The sequence below is a fragment of the Suricata suricatta genome, chromosome 1, assembly GCF_006229205.1.
Source record: "Suricata suricatta isolate VVHF042 chromosome 1, meerkat_22Aug2017_6uvM2_HiC, whole genome shotgun sequence".
Taxonomy (NCBI): Eukaryota; Metazoa; Chordata; class Mammalia; order Carnivora; family Herpestidae; genus Suricata; species Suricata suricatta.
In genome coordinates, this window is record NC_043700.1 from 187,648,879 (window position 1) to 187,672,265 (window position 23,387).

At 46.5% G+C, this 23,387-nt stretch overlaps 1 protein-coding gene across 1 annotated transcript in view; it reads left to right on the top strand.

The window, feature by feature from the left end:
* The window catches only part of CLNK (cytokine dependent hematopoietic cell linker), a 153,039-nt gene that overhangs the window by 82,069 nt on the left and 47,583 nt on the right, over positions 1-23,387 (top strand). The window contains exons 4-7 of the mRNA XM_029952384.1: positions 3,498-3,526; positions 12,472-12,506; positions 16,855-16,999; positions 18,161-18,267. Coding sequence (XP_029808244.1) covers positions 3,498-3,526; positions 12,472-12,506; positions 16,855-16,999; positions 18,161-18,267 — 316 coding nt within the window. The remainder of the gene's footprint in view (positions 1-3,497; positions 3,527-12,471; positions 12,507-16,854; positions 17,000-18,160; positions 18,268-23,387) is intronic.

Genomic DNA, 23,387 nt, shown 5'->3' on the forward strand with positions numbered 1-23,387 from the left:
GTAAAGATTCTTGCCCAACAAGAGTTGCCAAGAGATTTGGTGAAATGACTTACATAAGGTGACACACTTAACCAGCACAGCGTGGACATTCACACAGAGGGAAGAAGGCAATGAATTTAGAATGTTAGAGTCACCTTCATTTCTCTCTAGATTATATTAAAAATCAGTTTAGCAACCCCTAACAATGGTCTTCCAAAAATTAGAATTTTAGTCTAATGCAGTCTCTTAATGTCAGAGGCAGTACCTAAGGTGAGACGTGTCACGAAGCCAGTTGATCTTGGAGGTTTGGGGAAGGCAGTGGGCTGGCAGGTGAAATCACCCTGACCGTGTCCCAAGGGGCTCTGAAGGGCGTTCTGCTCCAGTGCTGGGTGCCTGGGGAGATCCAGAGGGGACCACACACATCACACTCGAGGGGGTGATAAGGAATTAGACTCCATACCTGGAGCTTGACCCTGGAGACAGGACCAAATCCCATCTCTATGGGACCAGAAAAACACACCATCCAAACTTTGTTCCCATGGATAAGTAAGACGCAAGGACAACCACCTACCTAATCAGATCCAGTTCTCCCAGGGAGCAACCGGCTGGGGGGAAGGGAGGATGTTTAATTTAGTGCCCTTTGAAGATGAAAAATTATTAAGCATATTAAATGATTAAAAGGGATTAAAAGTGAAAAATAATTCAGAAATTAAACATCTTTATTTGTAATGAGCCTTAAAATATAGAAACCCCCAAACGGCTGGAGGTCAGCCTGGCTGTGGCCCGCTCACAGGTGGCCGTGTTAGGGATGCTGTTGACAGAGGGGAGCAAGGAGCATCCTTGTCATCGCCTGGCAAGAGGAGCTTGCTAACCAACACGTGGGCCTCGCTTGAGCAGACAGAGGACACATGGAGTCTCCGTGAAGTTGCTCTTTCACGATCACCCTGGGCTGTCAGGCTGCAAAGAGCGTTTAGCCCAGGAGCCTTTTCAGGCAGCTTCTCAGCAGCTGGTCTGCAGGAGCCCAGGACGCCTCCGGGGCGGGGCGGGGTGGGGGGGCCTCCTTCCCAGGTTCCAGCCTTCCTCTTCTCCGTCTCCCCTTTGCGGGCTCAGCTGGAATAACAACCCGCCCCCCCCTCCACTGATGCTTCCTCTGCTAATTCACTTGGCTTGCACTGACGCACAGAGAGCCCTGGGGTGCAGAATACCCAGGGGAGATATGACACATGAATGAGCTCCATCGCTTGGGGACCCCACCGAGAGGCGGAGTGGATCAGATAAGCCACTTTCAGACAGCCTGGACCATTGGGAGGAAGCTTCCAGGGGCTGAGAGCTGGGCGGTCCGTGTGGCTGCTATGGCTTGGAAATAATAAGGGGTGCAGAGTGGGGACAACCCAGGAGGGTCACTTACCTCTTGTAAGCATGGGCTGTGGCTGCAGAGTGGGGAACGCCCGCCAGCCAGAGTGGGGCGTCGCTCAGGGCCGGACAGGCGCTATTCCCTTCCGCTCCTTACGGGAGTCTGAAGACCTCCCTTCTGCCTTCCAAGGGTCTGAAGCTCAGAACAACAAATCAGCATTGTCTCTGATGTGCTTTTTTTTTTTTTTTTAGCATTAACGGTCTTTGATTCTAAAATCCAGGTGAAGCCAAGGTCAGAGGAAGGACAGAATCCTAACTTCCAAGCTAACGTAACGTCCTTTCCAGGACCCCGAGGAGAGTGTGGCTCCCCTTCATCACCCCTGGGCCGGGGCTTGCTCGCCACACTCACATCAAGCTCGCTGTACAGTCACGAAAACATGTCACGTGTCTCGAGCTGCAGGTCTGGGGAGCCTTCTGAGGCCTTAATCAAAGACGAAGATGTCAAGGAAGAGGCCAAGTGGAGAGAGAGAAAGAGAGAGAGAGAATGAGCTCTCAGGCCCCAGATAAATGATCTGTTCCTTACTAGCTGATTTACTGTTAATTTCTGCAGAATCTCAGGCAGCTGGAAAGGACGCCAAGAGCTAACCACAGGGGCTCTGAGACGCTGCTGCACATGCCTCCAGGATTGGCCACCGCCTGCGGGCAAGGGCCAGGGAGGAAGCGAGGATTTGGGGATCACACAGGCTGGTGTCAGATCCCTCACCCTCTGTGGGACTGAGTCCTCTCAATCTCCTATTTCCTCGTCTGTAAACTTGGGACCATGGTAGCCACCCCGCAGGGTCACTAGGAGTATGAAACGATAAACAGAGGACAAAGGGTAGGCAGAGAGCCAGATTCGTGGACCCGTGGTCCCCTGGTTACTAACATGTCCCGGCTTAACTATTCTGTGCCCAGTGTCCCAGCCACCAGCCGGGCCTCATAAATATTTACACCCAGCCTGTGTTGCGATGCTCAGTTAATTGCTCCAGTGACGCACTTTGAGGGCCTCGGAGGAGAGATGCTGTGCGAGGCTCCGGCATTATTAAAGGCACAAACAAGTCGGCTCACAGAAGCCGCATCCTCCGGAGCCTTCCATGGCCCCAGAGCTTTTCAGATCATTGGCCGAAATCTAGGCAAGAGACACTTCCAAAAGCTCCCTGTTCAAAGGTGAATGTGGTGACCAGGTGAAGTTCTCATTAGAAAATGGACAGATAACCTGTACAGATAACTCATGACAGGAGAAAATCCAAGTGGCCTAAAACCACGGGAAAGAAAATAATAATTCAGCCTCACTAGTCATCAGGGAAGTGAAAGAGGTAACGTAAGGAATCAAGTGTCAAGTAGGCAAAATGGTCTTAAAAACTTTTGTTTACATTGTATTTATTTTTGAGAGACAGAAAGAGACAGAGCGTAAACAGGGGAGGGGCAGAGAGAGAAAGAGACACAAAATTCGAAGCAGGCTCCAGGCTCTGAGCTAGCTGTCAGCACAGAGCCTGACGCGGGGCTCGAACCCACGAACCGTGAGATCATGACCTGAGCCGAAGCTGGATGCTCAACTGACTGGGCCATCCAGACATTCCTAAAATGGTCTTAAAGGATGGAATTTAATGGTGGCAAAATACAGTGAGATGGTCACACATCCTCATAAACACATACATATGTACAAGGAATTTGCCAAAATATGCCCTGGGGTGTTGATTGTTATTTTCTTCTACATTTTCCTGTTTTTCCATATTCTCTATAATGAGGTGCTATTTTAGATCTAGAACAATACGAATATGAAGAAATCGTTCCAGGGGCTCCTCCTGGATGGCTCAGTCACTGAAGCGTCTGACTTTGGCTCAGTCTTAATCTCGCTGTTGTGAGTTCAAGGCCCGCATCAGGCTCTGTGCTGCTGACAGCTAGCTCAGAGCCTGGAGCCTGCTTCAGATTCTGTGTCTCCCTCTCTCTCTGCCTCTCCCCTGCTCACTCTCTCTCAAAGATAAACAAACATTAAAAAAAAGAAAAAAGAAATCATTCCATAGGTTGATCTGGGGAAAATGCCTACAACAGCAGCTCCCTCCACTGGGGAAGGTATGTAACCGTGTGCAGCTGACTCTTAACCTCGGTTCTCTTTTCTGCCCTAGGTCATGGCCTCAGGTCAACGGCACCACCGGTAAGTCCAGGGCCCTCAGTCTCCTCAGCGGTAGGAGTGCCAACATGGGTCTCTTACTCTTCTTTCCATTCTTTTCTGCTTTTCCTTCAATAAAACTATTGGCTTGTTCAAAATGGCATTAGCCCCTTAGTCTCTCCCTCTGGTGGCTCCCAGGGTGCAGCCCCGTCTGTCACTTCCACAGGCTTTGGGAAGCTACGGGGGCGAGGGGAACCGGGCTCCCCACTTATTAGCTGCGTAGCCTGGGAGGAAGCACAGATCCCTCTGAGTCCGAGTCCCTTCATCAGTAAAATGGGCAAAAGTCAGCCTAAATGTCAGTGTTGTGGCCACTCTGGGCTCATTCAACTAAACTCCATGTAACGGGCTGCTTCCAAAATATGCGTTGAGCGCATGGATCAATCAGAACCCACATTTTATGGTTTCCTTGGCATCTCTTTTCAGAGCCTACTTCCAGGTATCAGGCACTGAACAGAATCCCATTAAAGTCTGAGCAAAAATATGGACTATTCGTCTCAGAGCATTATTATTTCAGAAGGAGTCCAACAGGACGTCCCTAGAGAGCTGGTGGCTAGAAATGACTGCCGTGAGACATAAAAAAAAGTGAGAAATAGACCAGAAGTGTGCAAAGAAGGGACAGAATCATAGGGAGTGATGTAATCCTCAAATGAACTCCAAGATTCATAACGGTACGTGCCGGAGCATGTAACCAGCACTCAGCACGTCCCAAATAGCAGTGAGGAGAAGTGGAGAGAAGCAAAATCAAAATTGCAAGTATGAATACAAATAAGAAACAAGCACCCAGCTCTAATCCCTCTTACAGAAAATGCTTTCATTAAGCTTCCCCGTCATTTGCTGAGAAAGACTGCGTTCTCTCGAGGTAGATGCTGCCGAACTCCCCTGGAGTCTTTGATCGCAGACGCACCTCTCTCCACCTGGTTGCTACCTCTCATCCCTTCCCACCATCTGCTTAGAGTCCTGGGGGCACTCTAGGTACTTCTAGAGACTTCCGGGATATTGCCCGGAAGTGAACTTGCCAACCCGAGTAAATGACTGATGAGTTATAAACCATGGGACCCACACCTCTGTCTCATCCTCCCCCATCCGCACTCACTAAGGTAGAGAAAAACTTGCAGTTGGGTATTCCGTTTCATTAACGACATTCTAGACACATAAACGGGAGAGAAAAACAAAAACAAAACAAATCAAAACCCCAGGAGAGCTGGCTGAGATACAGCTGCCCAGGCCTGCCCACACTGGAACCTACATGCTGCCAAAACATCAGCGGCAAACCACACCCACCCGAGCCTCTGCACGCTCATGCGCCACAGCCAAGTATCTGTTAAAGTAGAGCACCCCTGACAGCATCAAGGGTTTACGTGACTCACACAACCGCTGCTCGTCACGGTGATATTTAGAACATCTCTAGATACTTTTACGTTGTTCGCATTTTTTTACCATGAGATTAACTGAGAATATGGTCGGACATCCGTGTGGGGGACTACTATACAGCCATTAAAAAGGTGCCGTTGAGGGGTGTACAGTATGCTGTCGTATGATGGAACAGACAGTGTGCTCGCATAAATGTGGACTGTGCCGCGTGTACCTGTGTGAGTGACTTAGCTCTAATCAAATGTTTACACTGGTTGTCCTGGCACGGGGACTTTATATCAACTTTTACTCCCTTCATTTTTGCTGATCTCTATCTTATAATTTCTCCCCAGTAGCATATATTGTTGTATGCTAAAAATAATCTATAAAAAATATGCCAGGCCTGGAAAAGACAGACTCATAACCCAACTTGCACAATCTGTTAACACCAGTACCTTCTGTTAAGCTGACGTAGAGAAGATGCCATGATCTTCCAGAAAACAAAGTCATGAGTTTCTCTCCTTGTGCTGATCAAGGAGTGAAATGAAAGAAGATAGCCCTCTTTGAAAAGTGGTCTTTCTCTCTTACGGCGCCGCCCACATTAAAACCCTGATGAAGATATAGATGGGCTTGTTCCCTTTCAATGGACAAGAAATTTCATTTTGTCCAGGGTCACTTGTTTTGTTTCTGTGCTTGTTTGTTTGTTTCCTAAGGAAAGCAGTCTTAAAAGTTGGTTATTCCCACTTCTAAAAGAAAAATTAATAAGGATTTTAGGAGTAAGGGGAGGAAAGGCAGGTATGGGATATGTGAGCATCCAATGCCCCCTGCTGGCCCCATCTAGACATTGCAGCACTTGTATTAATTTCCCAGAGGCTGGTTCTCCCCCAAGATGTTGGGAAAATGGGCGGACAGAAACAATTTGAAAAGTTGACAGTTGAATTGCTGGGAAAAGGTGTTCCCCTGGTTCTCTAAGCACAAGCCAGGATTTCAAATCATCCGCGATTGCTAAACCCAAGGGTTCACAGTTGTCTTTAAAACGTATTGTGCGTCAGAATCACACTAGTCAAAAATGCATAACTCTCAAGCCCACTCCCAGGATTACGTTTTGGCAGGTCTGTAGTGAAACTGGGGAGTCCCTACTCTTCACAAGATAATTTCAACTCACGTAGTGCTAGGATGGTCTTTTGAGAATCACTCATTGAAGCAGAGAGAGAGAGAGAGAGCAAGGAAGGAAGGAAGGAAGGAAGGGAGGGAGGGAGGGAGGGAGGGAGGGAGGGGGAAAAATGATTAAGACTGTCCCCACCAAGAAGCTGTTTCGATTCTCTGGACAACAACTGTCTCATAATATTTTATTTCAGTTTCGGGAGACGGGACGGGGGACAGCTGCCTTACCCATCGCCATCCATCCCGCCAACCAATTTTGGGTTGTTCTTACTGTAACCGTTATAATGCCCAGCTTTGAGCACAGGTTTTTTTAAGAAATAGAAAATGAAAATAAAAGGTCCTGGGGACTCACCTTATTTCAGATATTAATACTGCCCTCTACAGAGGAGGAAATCAAGAATTAGAGAAAGGAAGTGAACTTCCAAGGGCCACATCCGGAGAACACTGAGCCTATTCTCCAAACTCTCAATAAATGCTTCCCATGTAGCTATTTCTGTGAGTTTGGGCCATTTGTGACTTACAATGTGAGCTCCTACTCTTCAGATGAGGTAACTGGTTCTGAATCGTACAGAAGAGCTACGTGCCAGAGCCGGTAGATACATGAGAGACAGACATGACCTATGTTATATGTACATGTGTGCACATAATCTATATCCATCTCTGCTTCTGTCTCTTTCTCTCTTCCCCCTCCTATTCCCTTCCTTTCCTCCCTCCTCCTTCTCTTCTTCCCAAGCCTAAGTCATGCAGTCAAAGCTCACTGGACATCAGAATCCTTTCCTCAGAGACACTGGGAATGAAGGCAAGGAAGCTCACACCTGCGTCTCTGTATAGCTGTGAATTGATGCCAAATTGAAGACGTTCTAAAGTTTGGAACTAGCCAGGGGAACATGTGTGGACTCTCCTACTTCCCGTCATTCGCTGGACACATTCTGTCCCCAGAGACCTTGTGGTCCCTAAAAGATCAACACTGAGGAAGGTGGCACAGGTAGAGGAAGGAACCCTGAGCCAGAAGTCTGGAGCCCGGAATTTGAGGACTGCTTCTCTCACGACCTCCATGGCACCCAGCTCTTAGGTGCTGGCAATGCTCACGGTATAAACTAGGTAAACTGAGTGCAAGAGAAACAACAGCCCCGGGAGGAAATCAGCAGAGTAGAACTCAGACCCATCACAATACACTTGTTGGTGCTGTGTGCCAAGCAGCATTCTCTTTAAAATGAGGACGTCAACCCACCATGGTCACTGGATCACTGGATCCCTGGGCCTCAGAGCTGAACGGGGTGCCTGCTTGAAGGGCTATTGGGAAGAAGCAATAGAGCCATGTTGATGGAGTTGAATGTTGAAAAGGTCACTTTTGTGTTTTAAAATGAGAACTCAGTAATGATCAAGTTCCTAATATGGATCTGAAAGCAGAGCACTCACGATATTGACCGAGCAGAAAAGATTCGGTCATGAAGTTGAACTTGAAACGAGGAACACAGCCATTCATGGGGGAGCGTGCAGCCACGGGGGTTATTTTGCAAAGCTTCTCCACAGCTGTGTCAGGCAGACACTACTGTTCTCGCTCCAGAAGCTGGTGCCAGTTAACTGAGGCTCGCAGGCTTGCCCAAGGTCACGTGGCCAGAAACGGGCCCAGCCAGGATTTGAACCCAGAACCTCTTCCATGAATTATGTGTTCATGCCTTTGATCAGAAGCTCTGCTAGGTGTTTGGTGAATTCCAAAGCTGACCTCCACAGAGAGATAAAACCGCGAAGGCTGAAAGACAAGATAGGAAGAAATCACGGGGACTCACATGTAACATGTTTGTTTAACTCTCACGTAAGTCAAGTGCAGAGGTAAGCAGTCCAAGGCTGTTTAGCCTCAGAGGTGCTGCTCTCTCCCTGCACCAGCCTCAATACCAATGCCTAAAATAGTGACAGCTACGCTCCAGGCAGCAGGAGAGAAGAAGGGAAGAAAAAGAAAAATATAGTTGACAACAATTTCTCTTCAGAAAGTCTCCTGGAAGTTGTGAGTTGACTTCCCAGCCTCTCCATTTACCAAAGCTGGGACTCACGGACACACATAATCGCCAGGAAGCTCAGAGTGTGTAGCAAGAGCTTGCTCTGTGTGCCCATGACCCAGCTGACGATCAGGGTTTCAGGACGGACAGAGGAAAGCGGACGTGGGGAGACACGGGAGGCTCTGATGAGGGGGAGACGGGTCCCTGGGTTGCATTGGCCTGTCCCTTTCCCCACTTAGGAGAAGCCCACTGGCAGCCTCGAGGGTTGGAGCCAACTCTGACCTTCACCGTAGCTCTCCCTGCTCTGCCCCCACCCTCCAAAATCTTGTGACTGAAATGAAAACAGAAGCTTGCTCTGTTTGGGGGAAGCTGCCTGGTTTGGGAATGCCACCATCCAAAAAGCCTGCTGACTTCACTCCCCAGAGAAACAGGAAGTTCCTAAGCACTGAAAGCTTCCTACTTTTACTTCTCGACTCCCACTAGAGAAGTAGTTTCTCTTTATGGGACCTGCTGGGAATCGTTTCAGGAAGTGGTTTCCTTTGAATGTGACCATCCCATAGAGCCTGTCCTTGGGGACACAACCAGCACCCCTTCCTGGCAGAATCACTAAAACGTTCAAGCCTGGTGCCTCCAGGGGTCTTGTTCAAGGAAGTGTTAACACTGCACGTGCAAACAGCCTGAGCTTCTCGCTGAGAATGTCTGACCCACGTGGCCCATCTCCTACCACCAGGGAGTCGCAGCCTCTACCAGAGGTCTGCAGGCCTCCGCGTATGTAGACGTCAGCAGAGACACTTGTGCAGAAGCTCACTGGTTTGCACTGAGGCGCAGGTTTTGCTTTCTTTCCTTTTTTCTTTTTTTTTCTTTCTTTTAAGCACCCAAGACGCAAGTGGTCAGGAGACCTTATCCTGATGGCCGCCGGCCACACGCCTGTGTCATACCTCTGTAGTCATGAGAAGAGGTGACCGTGCTGATGGCCAAAGGCTGGGGTAATTGCCTCCGCGAGTCAGGAAAGCCCCTGGACCTTCCACGGCACATATTCGTCTTCACGTCCCTTCTAAAAATAACTTCCAAGGGAATGTTGTCTTTTGTAAAGACGCTGTTTCCTTGAGAGGAACCCAGAAGCCGGTTGTTCTCTGGCGCTGTTTGGTGTCAGTGGGTGATGGACAGCCCTCCACGGACGCGCAAGCGGAGCTCCTCCAGGCCGATGGGTAGACTTCCTTCATCTTTTTAGAAAATGGCTCTCTCTGAGAAACCAGCCTCTCCTTCAGCTCCAGGGAGCCACAAAGAGCTGGAAGGGGTTGGGGCGTGTCTGTGCTGAGGGGCCGGGGCCAGCAGGAGGGAGTGTCCAACTCAAGCTCGCTCAGCCACGGGGGAGATCAGGTTCTATTTGCAGTGCACCATGGGTTCTCAGTTCGGAGGGTTTCCACCAGACCACACGCTATATTTCGCAGCTGACTATGCAGTCACTGTTCCCTTGTCATATACTGGATTCCAGGAGTGCTCAAGGGCCTGAAATCTCCACGCTGCCTTAGGGGAGGCAGATGCCACGGTCTGTAACTATGTAGCATATTTATCGGCTTGCTTTGTTCCTACGTGCTAAGCAGAAACCAGAAAGAGTGTATTAGTCAGGAGGGGCTAACATCTATAATGCATCCACTACAAATGTTAGTAGTTCAATAAAATGAAGATTTATTTCTTGTTCACATCACAATCCAGTATGGATTGAAGGAAGTCTTTTTCCCAAACACTCATTTGGGATTCACTCTTTTTTTAACCCAGGGGCTTCCCTTATCCTTGAAGGCCTTGGGGTTTTCTGTCTCTTGTCAGCCCTGGAGGCAAGAACAAGAGCACTGGGAGGGTCAAGAGAAGGAGAGAGTCAAGTGCATCATCTGGAGTGAAGTGCATGCTCCCACCTGTTTCAGTGGCCACAGCACCGTGCCACAGCCACCCAGTGCAAGGGACGCTGGGAAATGCCTGCCAGTCAAGAGTCCACAGGAAGAAGAAATGGGAGTCAGTGAGCATCCTCACAGCCATGCTCAGAGTTGGAGGTAGTGAGGACCCAGGCTGGAGAGATGCTCCTTAACTTTTACCTAAGATTGGCAGTCTGGGAGTGTCCCCCCAGGAAGATGACATTTAAGATCTGATCTGATGGATGGAAAGGACCCAGACACAGGTAGTGCTCAGGAAAGAATGTTCTGGACTGAGGCACAGTGCATGCAGATCTCTGGCATACTAGAGGGACTCGGAAAGAAGGTGATGTGGCTCATTTTGGAGGCGAGGAAGAAACTGGAAAGAGATTCACTTAGCACGCAAGAACCAGGCGACGTTGGGGGCTGGGGCCACGGCAGGGAATCTGGACTGTTTCGTGGGCCATGAGTGACATGAACTGATTGACAGTTTTAAGACTACACCTTCAAAATTACATTTCCAAAACTGCATCATTAGTAACACAGACAATGCAGCAGATAAAGACAATTCCTTCCCTAAAGAAAGGCCGAGTACATGCGCAACAAAGAAGTCATCAAATGCTGCCTATTTTTATCTAAGTGTCACGGTGAATGAGACAGGAAATAAGTGCTCTGACAATTCAGTGGCATTAAAGTAGCCCAGAATGGCCCGAGGGGGAAGCCCCAGGAGGAGCTCAAAGGGCACTGAGCATTGTGGAATGTGGGGCAGAGGAGGTGGGGACATCAGGTGGAATGGACAGCAGCAAAGACTCAGAATTGGCATGAAACATAGTTGAGGGGTCCCGGGGAGTCTCGGGCTGCAGGCTCGTGAACGAAGAGACCAGTCCTGCGGCTCTGTGCAGGGCTGTCAGTATAGTGACCATGTTCAATGAGGCCAGTTTCCTATAAGGAAGTTACAGTGAGCTCTGAATCAGACAGTGGAGCTGCCTTCCTAGAACACATGGGCCAGAGCAGATCCCCAAAATTTCAGTTCTCATTCACCCCTTCTAGGCTGGCTGGATTTTATGAGTGACCTTATTTTAACTCAGTTCATGAAAGAGAACAGATCGCTACTCTGTGGGGCTGGAAACGCTGTGGGTTTCTCCACCAGTGCTCTCAGTGTGGGAATAAATATGCTGGGGCAGGAAGGCATCAAGGTGTCACCCGTGGGTTAGGACAGTGGGAGCCGTGAGCCATGCCACCAGGATGGGCTGGGGCTGGCAGCAGGTGCACACAGATTCCTGCTCCTCCTTCTCATTATCTCAAGGAGATTAGCTCTGGCTAGTTAACACTTCCACGATGCACTGGTCCTGAGCAAACTCCAGAGAGCTGTGTTTTCACTGAGCCAAACTTTCATTAATTTACACATTACACTCCACACAAGACTTGGGCATGCTGACACAAATTCCCAGCGACTAATTGCATATTTTGGTATAGTAAGGGAATTCAGGGTGGAAGGCCAAAAGTCTAAGAACATGACAAAGGCCAGACCGAGATGTAGAAATCTACATCAGACCGTGGGCCTCTACGTGACTTGAACACAGGCCAGACATTTGCCCCGAGATTCTTAACAAGAGAAAGGGAAATATGACCTCTTATAAAATTGGCATTTTCCATTAAATCAAAGCAAACCAATTGCTGAGAAGCACGCAGCCCCTGAGACCCACTAGAAACTTCCCTCATGTGGGCTAATAAAGAGGATGTGATAAGAACATTTTCTGCTTACAGCATTCCTCAATGCAGACTAACAGCATGACACTCTAATGCAATTTAGGAAAATTAAGTCTAGAAGAAGCAAAAAAAAGTCCTGCAGATCATGTGAGCTGTTCTTCGGTGGCTCAGTATCATCTGAGGGTAAAGTTTAAAGCAGAGCATGGATTGTGCACCCGATGGCCTCCAGGCAATCTTGCATAAAACAACCCCAGTGAGGGCATGGGCATTGAGAAATCTCCCATGAACAATCCTTATTCAGCAAATGTCTGTCAAGAACTCATCTGTTCAGTGTTAGGCTCTGTGCCTGGAGCTAGGGACAGATGAGCAAGCAGACCTGCCCCCTGCCCTCCAAACACCTCCCGTCTGTTCAAGGAGATGGACGGATGGCAGATTACAGCAAACGCAGTGGAGGTGCCAGAGGGTGCAGAGGGGGAAGTAAACGTCTTCATTGGTCCAGATGCTGCTGAGTCATGACCTGGCGCATCTGATGGGAGGCAGAGGGGAGTCCTTCTAATCTAATGCTGAACTGTGGTCAAAGGAACGAGACTTCCTGGTTTGGTTTTGGTTGCCTAACCTCCTTTCTCATTACCCCTGCTTTGCAAGAGCAGCAGATAGAATGAGAAATATGGTAATACACACTGCATTTTAGGCAAGCACCACCAAGAGGAATCCATGGAAATGGGCACAAGACTTCTGGAGAAACACGAGGGCCACTCTTTTCCGTGTTTTGCAGTAACGTTCGGTCTACTTTTGTTGGCAGGCCAGTACCGGAATATCGAGGAGACTCTTCACTGTGTAAGTGAGCCACCTCCCCTGCCCACCTGTCAGGCCTTTGAAACTGGCAAAGTGAGGGGCTTTTTTTTCAATCAAGGTACTTGGTGAATTTAAAAACAACAACAACATGGGGCGCCTAGGTGGCCAACTGAGGTGGCTCAGTTGGGTAAGTGTTTGACTTCAGCTCAGGTCATGATCTCGCGGTTTGTGGGTTCGAGCCCCATGTTGGGCTCTGTGCTGACAGCCTGGAGCCTGCTTCAGATTCTGTGTCTCCCTCACTCTCTGCCCCTCCCTCACTCACACTCTGTCTCTCTCCCAAAAATAAACATTAAAATCAATCAATCAATCAATCAATCCATAAACAAACAGAGGCAGAAAACCAAACCTGTCTTCCAATTCCTCAGCTATGAAATGGAGATAAAAATTAACTGACATGGCCACTGCAATGATTAGATAAGGTGAAAATACTAACACATAGTGCTGGCAAGGGTGTGAGAAGGAAACACTCGTGGTGAAATTGTAAATTGGGACTTCCTTTCTGGAAGGCCATTACATAATAACCAATCAACATAAAAATGTGCACTTTCTCTGGCCCAATAATTCTATGGTTGGGAATTTAAACTAAAAACCTAATCTAAAATGTGGATTACTATTTAAACATACTCATTTATATCTTATAATAATATATTCAAATGGAAACCCTGGAGGGGCGCCTGAGTGGCTCAGCCAGTTGAGCGTCCGACTTCAGCTGAGGTCATGATCTTACAGTTCATGGGTTCAAGCCTCGCATTGGGCTCTGTGTTGACAGCTCAGAGCTTGGAGCCTGCTTCTCTCTCCACCCCTCTCCTGCTCACATTCTGTCTCTCTATCTCTTTCAGAAATAAATAAACACTTAAAAAGATTTAAATGGAAACTCTGGAATCATTCTAAATATTTAATAGGAAAAAATTGACTATATTATGACATATTCATATTATGAAGCCATTAAAAATATTTACAGAGACGTTTAATAACAGAAGAAAATTTGAAATTTATAACATGAATTCAGCTACCTAATGTTATAAATAATTTTATTTTTAAATTGTATATCATGTTTTTTAATTTTTTTTAATGTTTATTTTTGACAGACAGTATGAGCAGGGAAGGAGCAGAGAGAGGGAGACACAGAATCCAAAGCAGGCTCCAGGCTCTGAGCTGTCAGCACAGAGCCTGATGCGGGGCTTGAACTCACCAACCATGAGATCATGACTTGTGCCCAACTGGGATGCTCAACCAACTGAGCCACCCAGGCACCCCAAATTTCATATAATTTAAACAGTTCTAACTAACGTATCTATAAGTAGATATGTTATACCTATAGAGAGGATCTATGGAATAGGTAGAGACAGATGAGAGAAAAAGAGAGACTGCCTATAAAATCTTCGGTTCTTCACTGTTTGATATACTTCTTTAAGAATCAAATTGAAGCTATGGATCCTCACCCCAGGACACACACACACACACACACACACACACACACACACACAATATCAATCAATCACAAAATATTTTATAAAGTAAGAGGTTTGTGGATGGAAAATAGGAGTTTTTAGTAGTGATCTCCTGCTATTGGCAGTAGACAGATAGTACAGAGATTAGTGGATAAATAGATGTAACTCATTATATTTAAAATATGATTCTGGGGCACCTGGATAGCTCAGTCAGTTAAGCATCTGACTCTTGATTTAGACTCAGGTCATGATCCCTTGGCCAGGAAGATCAAGCTAAGCATGGAGCCTGCTTGGGATTCTCTCTCTCCCTCTCTCTTTGCCCCTCCCTTGCTTGCACACATTCTCTCTCTCTCTCTCTCTCTCTCTCTCTCTCTCTCTCTCTCTTTCTCTCTCTCTCTCAAAATAAATAAATAAACATTTAAAAATAAAATAAAATAAATTTCTGTCTCTTTCTCATTCTGGAAAGAGATAAACCAAAATAAGATTTGGTCCTGGGGGCAAGATTCTCAGGGTCTGGCATGGATGGTTGCCGTCCCTCCTGGGGTCCCTCTGTGCCCTGCCCCGACCAAAGTCTACTGGACCAAAGCGACTGGACTAAAGATGCGCCCTGTCTCAGATTCTCCCAGCAGGTCCAAGGTTTCCCAAAGAGACTGCCCTCTGCGGACATGTGGTGATTGCCACAACAGTATGCAAATCTTGAAACAAATGTCCACTGGCCAGATCCCTAAGGGAGCTGCTCCGGTTCCGAACTCACTTCCGAACGCACTTCTCAGTGAGAAGAGCTCCGCCACCTTCCCGCGCTCTGCCAGGTCGATTGTGAACCGCCCTGGGGTTTCCCTCCTGGCAGCTTTACTTTGCCCTGGGCACTCAGCTCTACTGAACTGCACTACGTCATCTAGAGGGAAGGGATCTACCGGGTCCTGAGCTCCTGTCATGGGCAGGTGTCAAAGTAGAACTTTTATCTACTTTTTACTCAATAAATCTCTGACTATGACCAAATAAAGCAGGTTTATCCCACTTGTAAATCTCCAGTTTACAGACTGAGCTTGTGAGTAAGGGGGTTTCAGTAACCTCCCATGGTCATAAAGTGAACCCACCCTTTAAATCTAAGAGTGGGTGGCTCCATGCTGGGTCCAGGCTGTCCCCAGGCAGACCAATCCTCCCAAGAGACCAGACCAAGGAGGCAGGGTTTCATAGCCGTAATGCCTGGTTGCTAGGGGCACAACCGTGCAAATAGTCCCACTCAAACTAAGTTCAGGGACTTAACCTCTTTCCTTTGGGTCACCACGCTCTGCTCCCACGTCTCTGTGCTGGTCCCTGGTCGCTTGCACCGGAGCTCCTTGAATCTTATAAGTTCATAACTTGCCCGGGTCCTCAGTTCTTGCAGGACTCAAGCCTCACTTTCCTTTTAGGAGCTCTCCCGTGGGAATCGAGGGCAGCACATTGAACTTGGCAGTCTTCAGGGAGCCCACCTCCATCTTTACGCTGTCCCCGAGGAGAACACGGACTTAACCAAATTGCATTCTGCACCCTTGCAGAATGGGTTCTTAGAACCAAAGTAGAGCCTAAAAAGCCTTCCAGACGGGGCCTGATGAGTTCTCACGGCACTACTGCTTGCCTGGAAATCAGGCCCATCATGGACACCGTCTTTACCTTCACCATACTGCTTTGATAGAGCAATGACGCCAGAAGTCATACCCTTGGAGGCTTGGGGCTGGTCAGCAAGTGGAGAACTGGAATAATGAGAGCTGCAATTCAAAACGCAAGCCTCTAGGGGGCGCCTGGGTCGCTCAGTCAGTTGAGGATCCGACTTCCGCTCAGGTCATGATCTGGCGGGTTCGAGAGTTTGAGCCCCTTGTCAGGCTCTGTGCCGACAGCTCAAAGCCTGGAACCTGCTTCAAATTCTGTGTCTCCCTCTCTCTCTGGCCCTCCCCTGTTTGCTCTCTTTTTCTCTCTCAAAAATAAACATTTTAAAAAATCGTTAAAAAATAAATATAAATAAATAAAACGCAAGCTTCTAATTCCGCCTTCCTCCACTTTAATAAAACCATTCCTGGACTGTTGGACTTACACAATGAAACAAGGTACCTAAAGTGCCTAGCACGTACATGGTCCTTAACAAATGTTAGAGGGGTTTGAAGAGGAGACTGAATTTCTCCAACTGCCATTATCATATGGCAGGCCCAGTCATAGTTATAACTACTATTTTTTTAATTTTTTTAATCTTTATTTTTGAGATCTTACTGTACAAAAGACCACTGAGATTAATGTCCGGGCTGCAACACAGCAGAATGTGAAATTCAGATCTCAACACATAGGTGCAGAATCCAGAATTTCTGCGATGATGATTACTCTCTTGGCAAGAGGTCCCGCCATCCCCGGTGGTCAGACTCGAGTTCATTACTAGTATATAGAAATGCAACTAAAACCTGTGTGTTGACCATGCCTTGCTGAGCTGCTTATTAGCGCTAATAATTTTTTGGTGGGTTCCTTGGAATTTTCTATATACAAGATCATATCATCTGCAAATAGATCCCTTTTCTTCTTGGAAGGGCTCATGTGATTACATCGGGCCACTCAGGTGCTCCAGGGTAATCTCCCTATTTTAAAGACAGCTGATTAGTCATACTAATTACATCCTCCGAGTCCCTTCACAGCAGCACCCAGACTATTTGACTGAATAACCAAGGATGGGAATCTTGAGGACAGCTTTAGGATTCTGCCCACCACAAGAATTTAACTGCCACAGACCCAGCCTTTTAAATGTCTCGATCCCAGCTGAGAGGATCTGTGCCACCCCCCTGGCTAGAACTGTGGCCTGTAACTTTTGTCATGACTGTACCTTCTCTTGAATCACTCAAATGTTCCCTGCTGCTTAGGGAAGGAACTTTGCTGCAGCAGTCCTGAGTGGAGCAACGGACCACAGAGACGGCGACTATGAAGACCCTGAGCATCATGTGGCAGACGCATGGCAAACGATAAAAATTTTACCAGCCAGGCCTATAAAGGAATCTGAATATGCAGGTAAGATCTGGGGCCTGAAATCTGAGAACGCACGTCCACGACGCAATGCAGCACAGTAATTAAAGCTGATTCTGAATTAAATCACTCTATGAAAATCCTGCCTCCATGGCTTCCTAGCTGTGTGACCTTGAGCAAGCCTATAAAAATCATTTTCTCTATCTGAAAATAGCATTCACGGTAACAGGACTTACACTCCAAGAGTTCTTTTGAGTTCTCACCAGGGGAATGTGGCACAGAGTCAAAGCTCTATTACTATTGGTTGTTATTGTCATGATGCTCTTTTTGAGTCCTGGGAAAACTGATGAGCATGGCAGAGGGTAGACAGGCAGGGCTGCGGGCAGCATGGGAAATGTTAACACAGAGCTTGCATAATGAGGAACAGCATGAAAAGGAAGAATTTTTAACTTGGTTGACTCGTTTTGCAGGTAGCCAGCATATACATAGCACCAGGCCATGGCATGAGACACAAGCTTTTTAGAAGTAAGGAAGACGTAATTTCCCATCCACCCCTGCGTCTTTCTAACTGGGGCACACTGGGCAGCATCAGCAAGCTCTCTGAATTGTAGATGTAGCGCAGGGCTCTAAGGGAAGAGGAAGCACTTGAGATTTCTGAGGGTCTGACCCACGGAGATGAGTCTACAGAAGTCCCTCTGGAAAGAATCACCTTGGAAATGGTATGAAACTCCTTTGTTCATTCACTCAACAAGCAGTTATTGAGTGAGTGTCTGTGGGGTGCAGGTACCGTGTTAGGATGGATAAAGTGACACAAAGATAAAGCATGATCCACATCCTCAGGAGGTCACAGTCTAGAGGCAGTCTATATGATAGACTGTGTTAGGTGTATAATATAGAAGAGAAACCAGGGTGGGTGTTGGTGGGTGGGACCGGAAAGATTTACAGAGGTCATGATCTAGCACAGGGCTCAAAGCGTGAGCCAGAGTTCCCAGGGCCTGAGAGAGGGAAGGGTGTTCAATTCCAGACTCTGGACTCTGGACCACATCCTCCTCCTTGGGCTTCAGTCTCCTAATCTGCCCAGTAGACGAAGAACTGCTTGCCTCGTGCCTACGTCGTTATGATTCAACAAGTCTGTGCATGTATTTTGTAAATTGCAATGTGCTGAGTCTATGTAGGGTATGACTTTGAATTTTTCTCTTGTCACAGATACACGCTATTTCAAGGGCATGATGGACACTCCCCTTTCCTTGGATGCCAAGACGTCCATCCCTATGGAGAGCCAACACTGGCACACACGAATGGGGCTGGAGGAAGTAAGTAAAAACTTGACTGTGTGAACCCAGTGTGGGCAGGACAATTCCTACCAGCCAGGAGCATCCCCATCGCTCATTCCCAAGGCACCTTGCCAGGTGATGAGCAAGGCGAACTCAGTGAGGGGCAGGGGACCTGGCTGGGATGCCTGCTGGGATCATGGTCCTGGGGAACGAGCAAGGGAGGAGAACTTGCACTTGTGAAGGTTTCCTGTGACGTGTCAGGGTGAGGAATTTTCACAGGCACAGCACCTGGTGCTCGCCCTCTTTTCCAGAAGCAGAATTTGAAATCAGATCTTGTTGATAATTACATATCATTTTGCCAAGATTGTGGGCTCCATGTGGCCAGCTGATAAACCAAGTGGTAAGAAGGAAGTCAAACAGCCTCTCAGAGCCCCTTCGTAACCTCATCTATTAAACAAAAATAAAAATCTCTACTGTGCTTTACTTCAAAAGGCTGTGTGGAGACCACAAACAAGAAATCGATGGAAAAAAATAATCCTGTAAATGCAAATGCTCTACACACATACATAGAATTTCACTTTTAGTAATGCTTTTGCTAATGCTTCATTTCCTTAATGCAGAAATGCATAAAATACAAATGAATCACCCCTGGGCTTACAGGGGTCATGACGCTGGGCTACATTTCATGTCCATATTCTCTGGGCAGATATATTTCACACAACAGAGTCCCTGTGTAGAATATACCTGTCTATTCTCCCTTTCCTATTAAGTTCTGGTTATAAAATAATTTCCCATATGATAAACAAGCATTAATAGCTTAATCTTTACAGATATATCATACCTCGTTATGGGATTTTTTAATTGTTTTACTTAACCATTGAGTGAAAACATTTTAAAGGCTTTGGTACAGATGATGAAATTTCTTTACATAAAAACTATTTCAATCTACCCTCCCAGAAGCCCTATATGAGAATGTGCACCTCACAAGACTCCCACCAACACTGGTTATTACTTTATTAATCCTATTTTAAAGGGACTTCACTGGTTTTTTTTCATTTTTTACCACATTTATTAGTGAGTACGAACATGCTTTTAAATATTTATAGAGCATTCTTCCTTGTGCATTGTTTGCTCACATGTCTATCTATTCAACTTGAGGGCTTCTGTTAATATTAATAAGGAGGGGACACTACAAACATTACCATTCCATGCCATTTACCCAGAGCGCATTCTGTGGAGTTTGGGAGAGCAAGATGTAGGATGACATATTGAACATTTCTGTTCTACACAGGCACAAAGCTGAACTTCAATCATTCATTCAACAAATTCACTCAAGAAATATGTGCTGTGTGTCTGCCACAGACCAGACACAGTGAGAACCCCCCATGTGCATTGGTAAATAACCAAGGTCCTGAGCTCATGACACTTACGTACTGGTGGGAGGAGACTGGTAATAAACAAACAAATAACAGGCACTGTGTTCAGTAATAGTGCTTTGAAAAAAGAAAAATAACAATTAAAGCAGGGTAAGGGTAGTCAAGGAAGGTGTTCCTGAGCAGAGATGGAAATGAATGAATGAGTAAGTGAATGAATGACACTTAATCCTTAAAATACCCTTGCAAGATGAGCATTCCAAGCCCCAATTTAACAGCTCCAACTTTTATGAGCTCTTTGAGCCACTTACTTACCCTCTCTGACCCTTTATCATATTAACCATAAAATCTCATCACTGTTACAATAATCCATACAGGGCACAGTGCCTAGCACGAAGCAGTCAGTCACTAGACACCATCTCCGTGACGCACAGGGAGCATTTTAGCCCCAGCACATAGCACAGCACCTTTATGTAAGAGGATCCAAGAGATATTGGTTAAATGGAGGAAAATGAACACACAAATAAATTCTCAATCCTTTGAAGTGAATCTTGAAATATGAGTAGCAGTTTCATAAACAAAGAGGCCCAGGCTGGACTTCTGTTCACATGGAACCCCTTTTTCAGCCTGGTCTTCGAAGTTCTCAGGTCAATATTTGTAACTGTCAGCAAAATCAGTGACTGCAGCAGCCCCAAAGGGGCAGTTTGACAGGAGGGAAGATGCTTCAGACAGAAAATATATTCAGGAAACAGTAAGAATTTTAGACCAACTGGACCAATGGCTGAAGACACAGATTCTGGTCTGGTTATGAAAGATTAGAGAATGTTCACATAAAAAGCTGAGCTTCCCTTTCCCCCAAAAAATCACTGATTCATTCCCCTTTACATATAAGTATGCCTTGATGAGAAGAAAAAAAATTTTAAGATAATTCTCATGGGAGTTTTTAAACCAACTATTCCAGAATTGAGGCTCTCTTCTTCTTAGTCGGTCTTTCCTTCACAATATCTTTGTAGCTTTCTATTACCATGCAGATTTCTTCCTTTAGCTACATCACTTCACAAGGGGAACTGTAATCTCCACTTATCGAGTCAACAGAAATCATGTGAGAAAAAGGAGAGGGAAGATCGGCACACTTTGGCCAGGGGGACGGTTGTCTTATAAATTAAGTAAGGACTTGGCCTCAATTCGGATAAGGACGGAGTTTTACTTCTATAATCAATGCTCAAATAATCACATTTTTTTTATGAGAAGCAGATTACATTTTTCATTATAGCCTCATTCTCAGGAATTAATTCTTCCTAGTTCTGCATGGTTATGTTGAGATGAAACTATCTGGGCAAAGGATCTTTAATAATCCTGACGGGGGCCAGCTCCTAGCGACAACTGTCTCAAACCACTAAGCTGCTGCTCATCTTTCCATTTATTGAGCCCTTGCTATGTACCAAGCACTGTGTGCAGCAATGGGGATGAGGAATGAGCCAGGCTCACATCTCTTGGGGGAGACAGTGGCCCAAACTGGCAATTCCAACCTGTCCAACACAAGGGCAGATGCTAAGACAGAGGTGAGCATTGTTCAAAGAATCAACAGCTAGAGGCTTTTGAGAATCCTGGAGGAAGCCACGCAAAGCAGTATCTGACACACTGCGGGGTCACCAGTGGTTCTCATCAGGGACCGTTTTGCCCCCTAGGGGACATCTGGCAGTGTCCAGGGGCAGGTAGGTTGTCCGGACAGATGGAATGCTACTGACGTCTAATGGTAGAGAACAGGGATCTGTTAAGCATCCTAGAATACACAGGAATTACCCACAGCAAGGAATTATCCAGCCCCAACTCTCAAAGGTGCTGAGGTCGAGAAATCTGTGTTATAACATGTTGTGAACTCAGACCTGTGTGCATGCATGAGTCCCTTAGCATCCAAGCTCTTATTCCTCTTTTCCCCTCATAATCTAGCACTGATGCAGGCTTGTAGTAGGCACTAATACATATTCATATGATATAAAAATGGGAGTAGCCCCTAGGGAGGGGCAGAAAATATTCCTGGCCCTGGACTCTTACACTAATTCCATCAGAGGGCAGCCACTGCTGGGGGAGATGCAAGGCAAAGAAACCTTCTCACGTCAAGTGGATCCAAATGTCCAAAGACACAAAATTAATTTGGCCACCGAAGGGAGAAAGTGAAGGAATACTGAGGAAACCCACCCCTACGACCATAAGCACACAGAGCCACCTAAGACAGAGACATCCGAGAACCTCTGCTGTCCCCATGCGCTGGCTAGCAACGGCAAGTGGGCAAAAGCACTGAGAGGCCCAACTGTAGGGCAGGCACACAGGGGAGACTGAAAGCTGAGGGTGCAACAGGACATTGAGGGACCCATTCCGCACCCCAATCTCCACAGGATAACCATGAAAGAACAGGAAGCTGACAAATGACACAGTGAAGGAGGCCACAGCAATAGCAAAATCCAAACGACACTCAACTCTTACTACACTGACCAGCAAAAGAACCACATACTTTTCAGGCATATACTGTGGTTCAGTGTTGCATAGAGGAAAAGTAGACATTGAATATCAGAGGGTAAGAAGTAACAGGGAATTCAATGATCCTTCCCCCATCCCATCCACCTTGGCTACGTCAACCTGATGCCAATAAAAAGTAACACTAAGACCTTGTATTAATCAGGTTCCTCTAGAAACATAGGACATAATAGATATATGTTAGATAGATAGATAGAGAGAGACAGACAGACAGACAAACGGAGACTCGACATAAAGTAGTGATTATGGAGGCTCAGTCCCATTATCTGCATTTTGAAATTTGGAGCTCCAGAAAAGCCAGTGGCATAAGTTCTAGTCTGAGTTCAAGGCCCAAGAACGAAGAGAACCAATGACGTAAATCCCAGTCTAGGGTAAAAGACGAATATCCCAGCTCAACACTCAGGTACAGATGCAAAATTCTCCTTTCCTCTGCCTTTTTATTCTGTTCAGGTCCCAACTGATTCTCTGATGCACACCCACACTGGGGAGGGCGAGCTGCGTCAGTCTACTGATTCAAATGCTAATCCCATCTGGAACACCTTCAAGACACACCTGGAAATCATGTTTAACCAATTATCTGGGCACCCTGTGGCCTGTCAAGTTGCCACACAAAATTAACCATTATAGACCCCACTATTGACCTAGACTTAAAGGCTTTCAAGACACTGGGCATATTATGATCTTCATTTTCTCCTTCCCTACCCTCATGTCCAGCAATTAAAGAGCCCTTAATGGTTCACCAAAGCCTTTAATAATGTTAATAATGAAAGCTAACAACTACTTAAATATTTTCTAGAAGCTAACAATTATTAAGCTTTATTGGTGCTATTTTCTGTTCTGGTGTGTCCCATCCTCATCAGGTGTCAGTACTTTCGTTGCCTTACTGTCACAGATGGGGAAACTGAGGCTCAGAAGGCCAAGTGACTTGCCATGTCCTCGTAACCAGCACATGATGAAAACGAAATCCAAATATGGACCTCCACACGAAGCCACACTCTCATCTGCTTGCTTGATCCCTTTCTATATCCTTGATCATAGATATCTGTCTTCATAATAACTCAAGGATCTGAATTGACTATTTTCCCTATTAAAACTATTAAAAATCTAAAGCTTATAATATGACTAATGCCTTTCCATAGCTTCTCAGCAATAAGAGGCAGGATTGGATCTCAAAACCAAGTATTTTAATGCCAGATACCACCCGAGGCCATTACACTGGTGACTGGCACAGTGGTACACTTATTTACACTT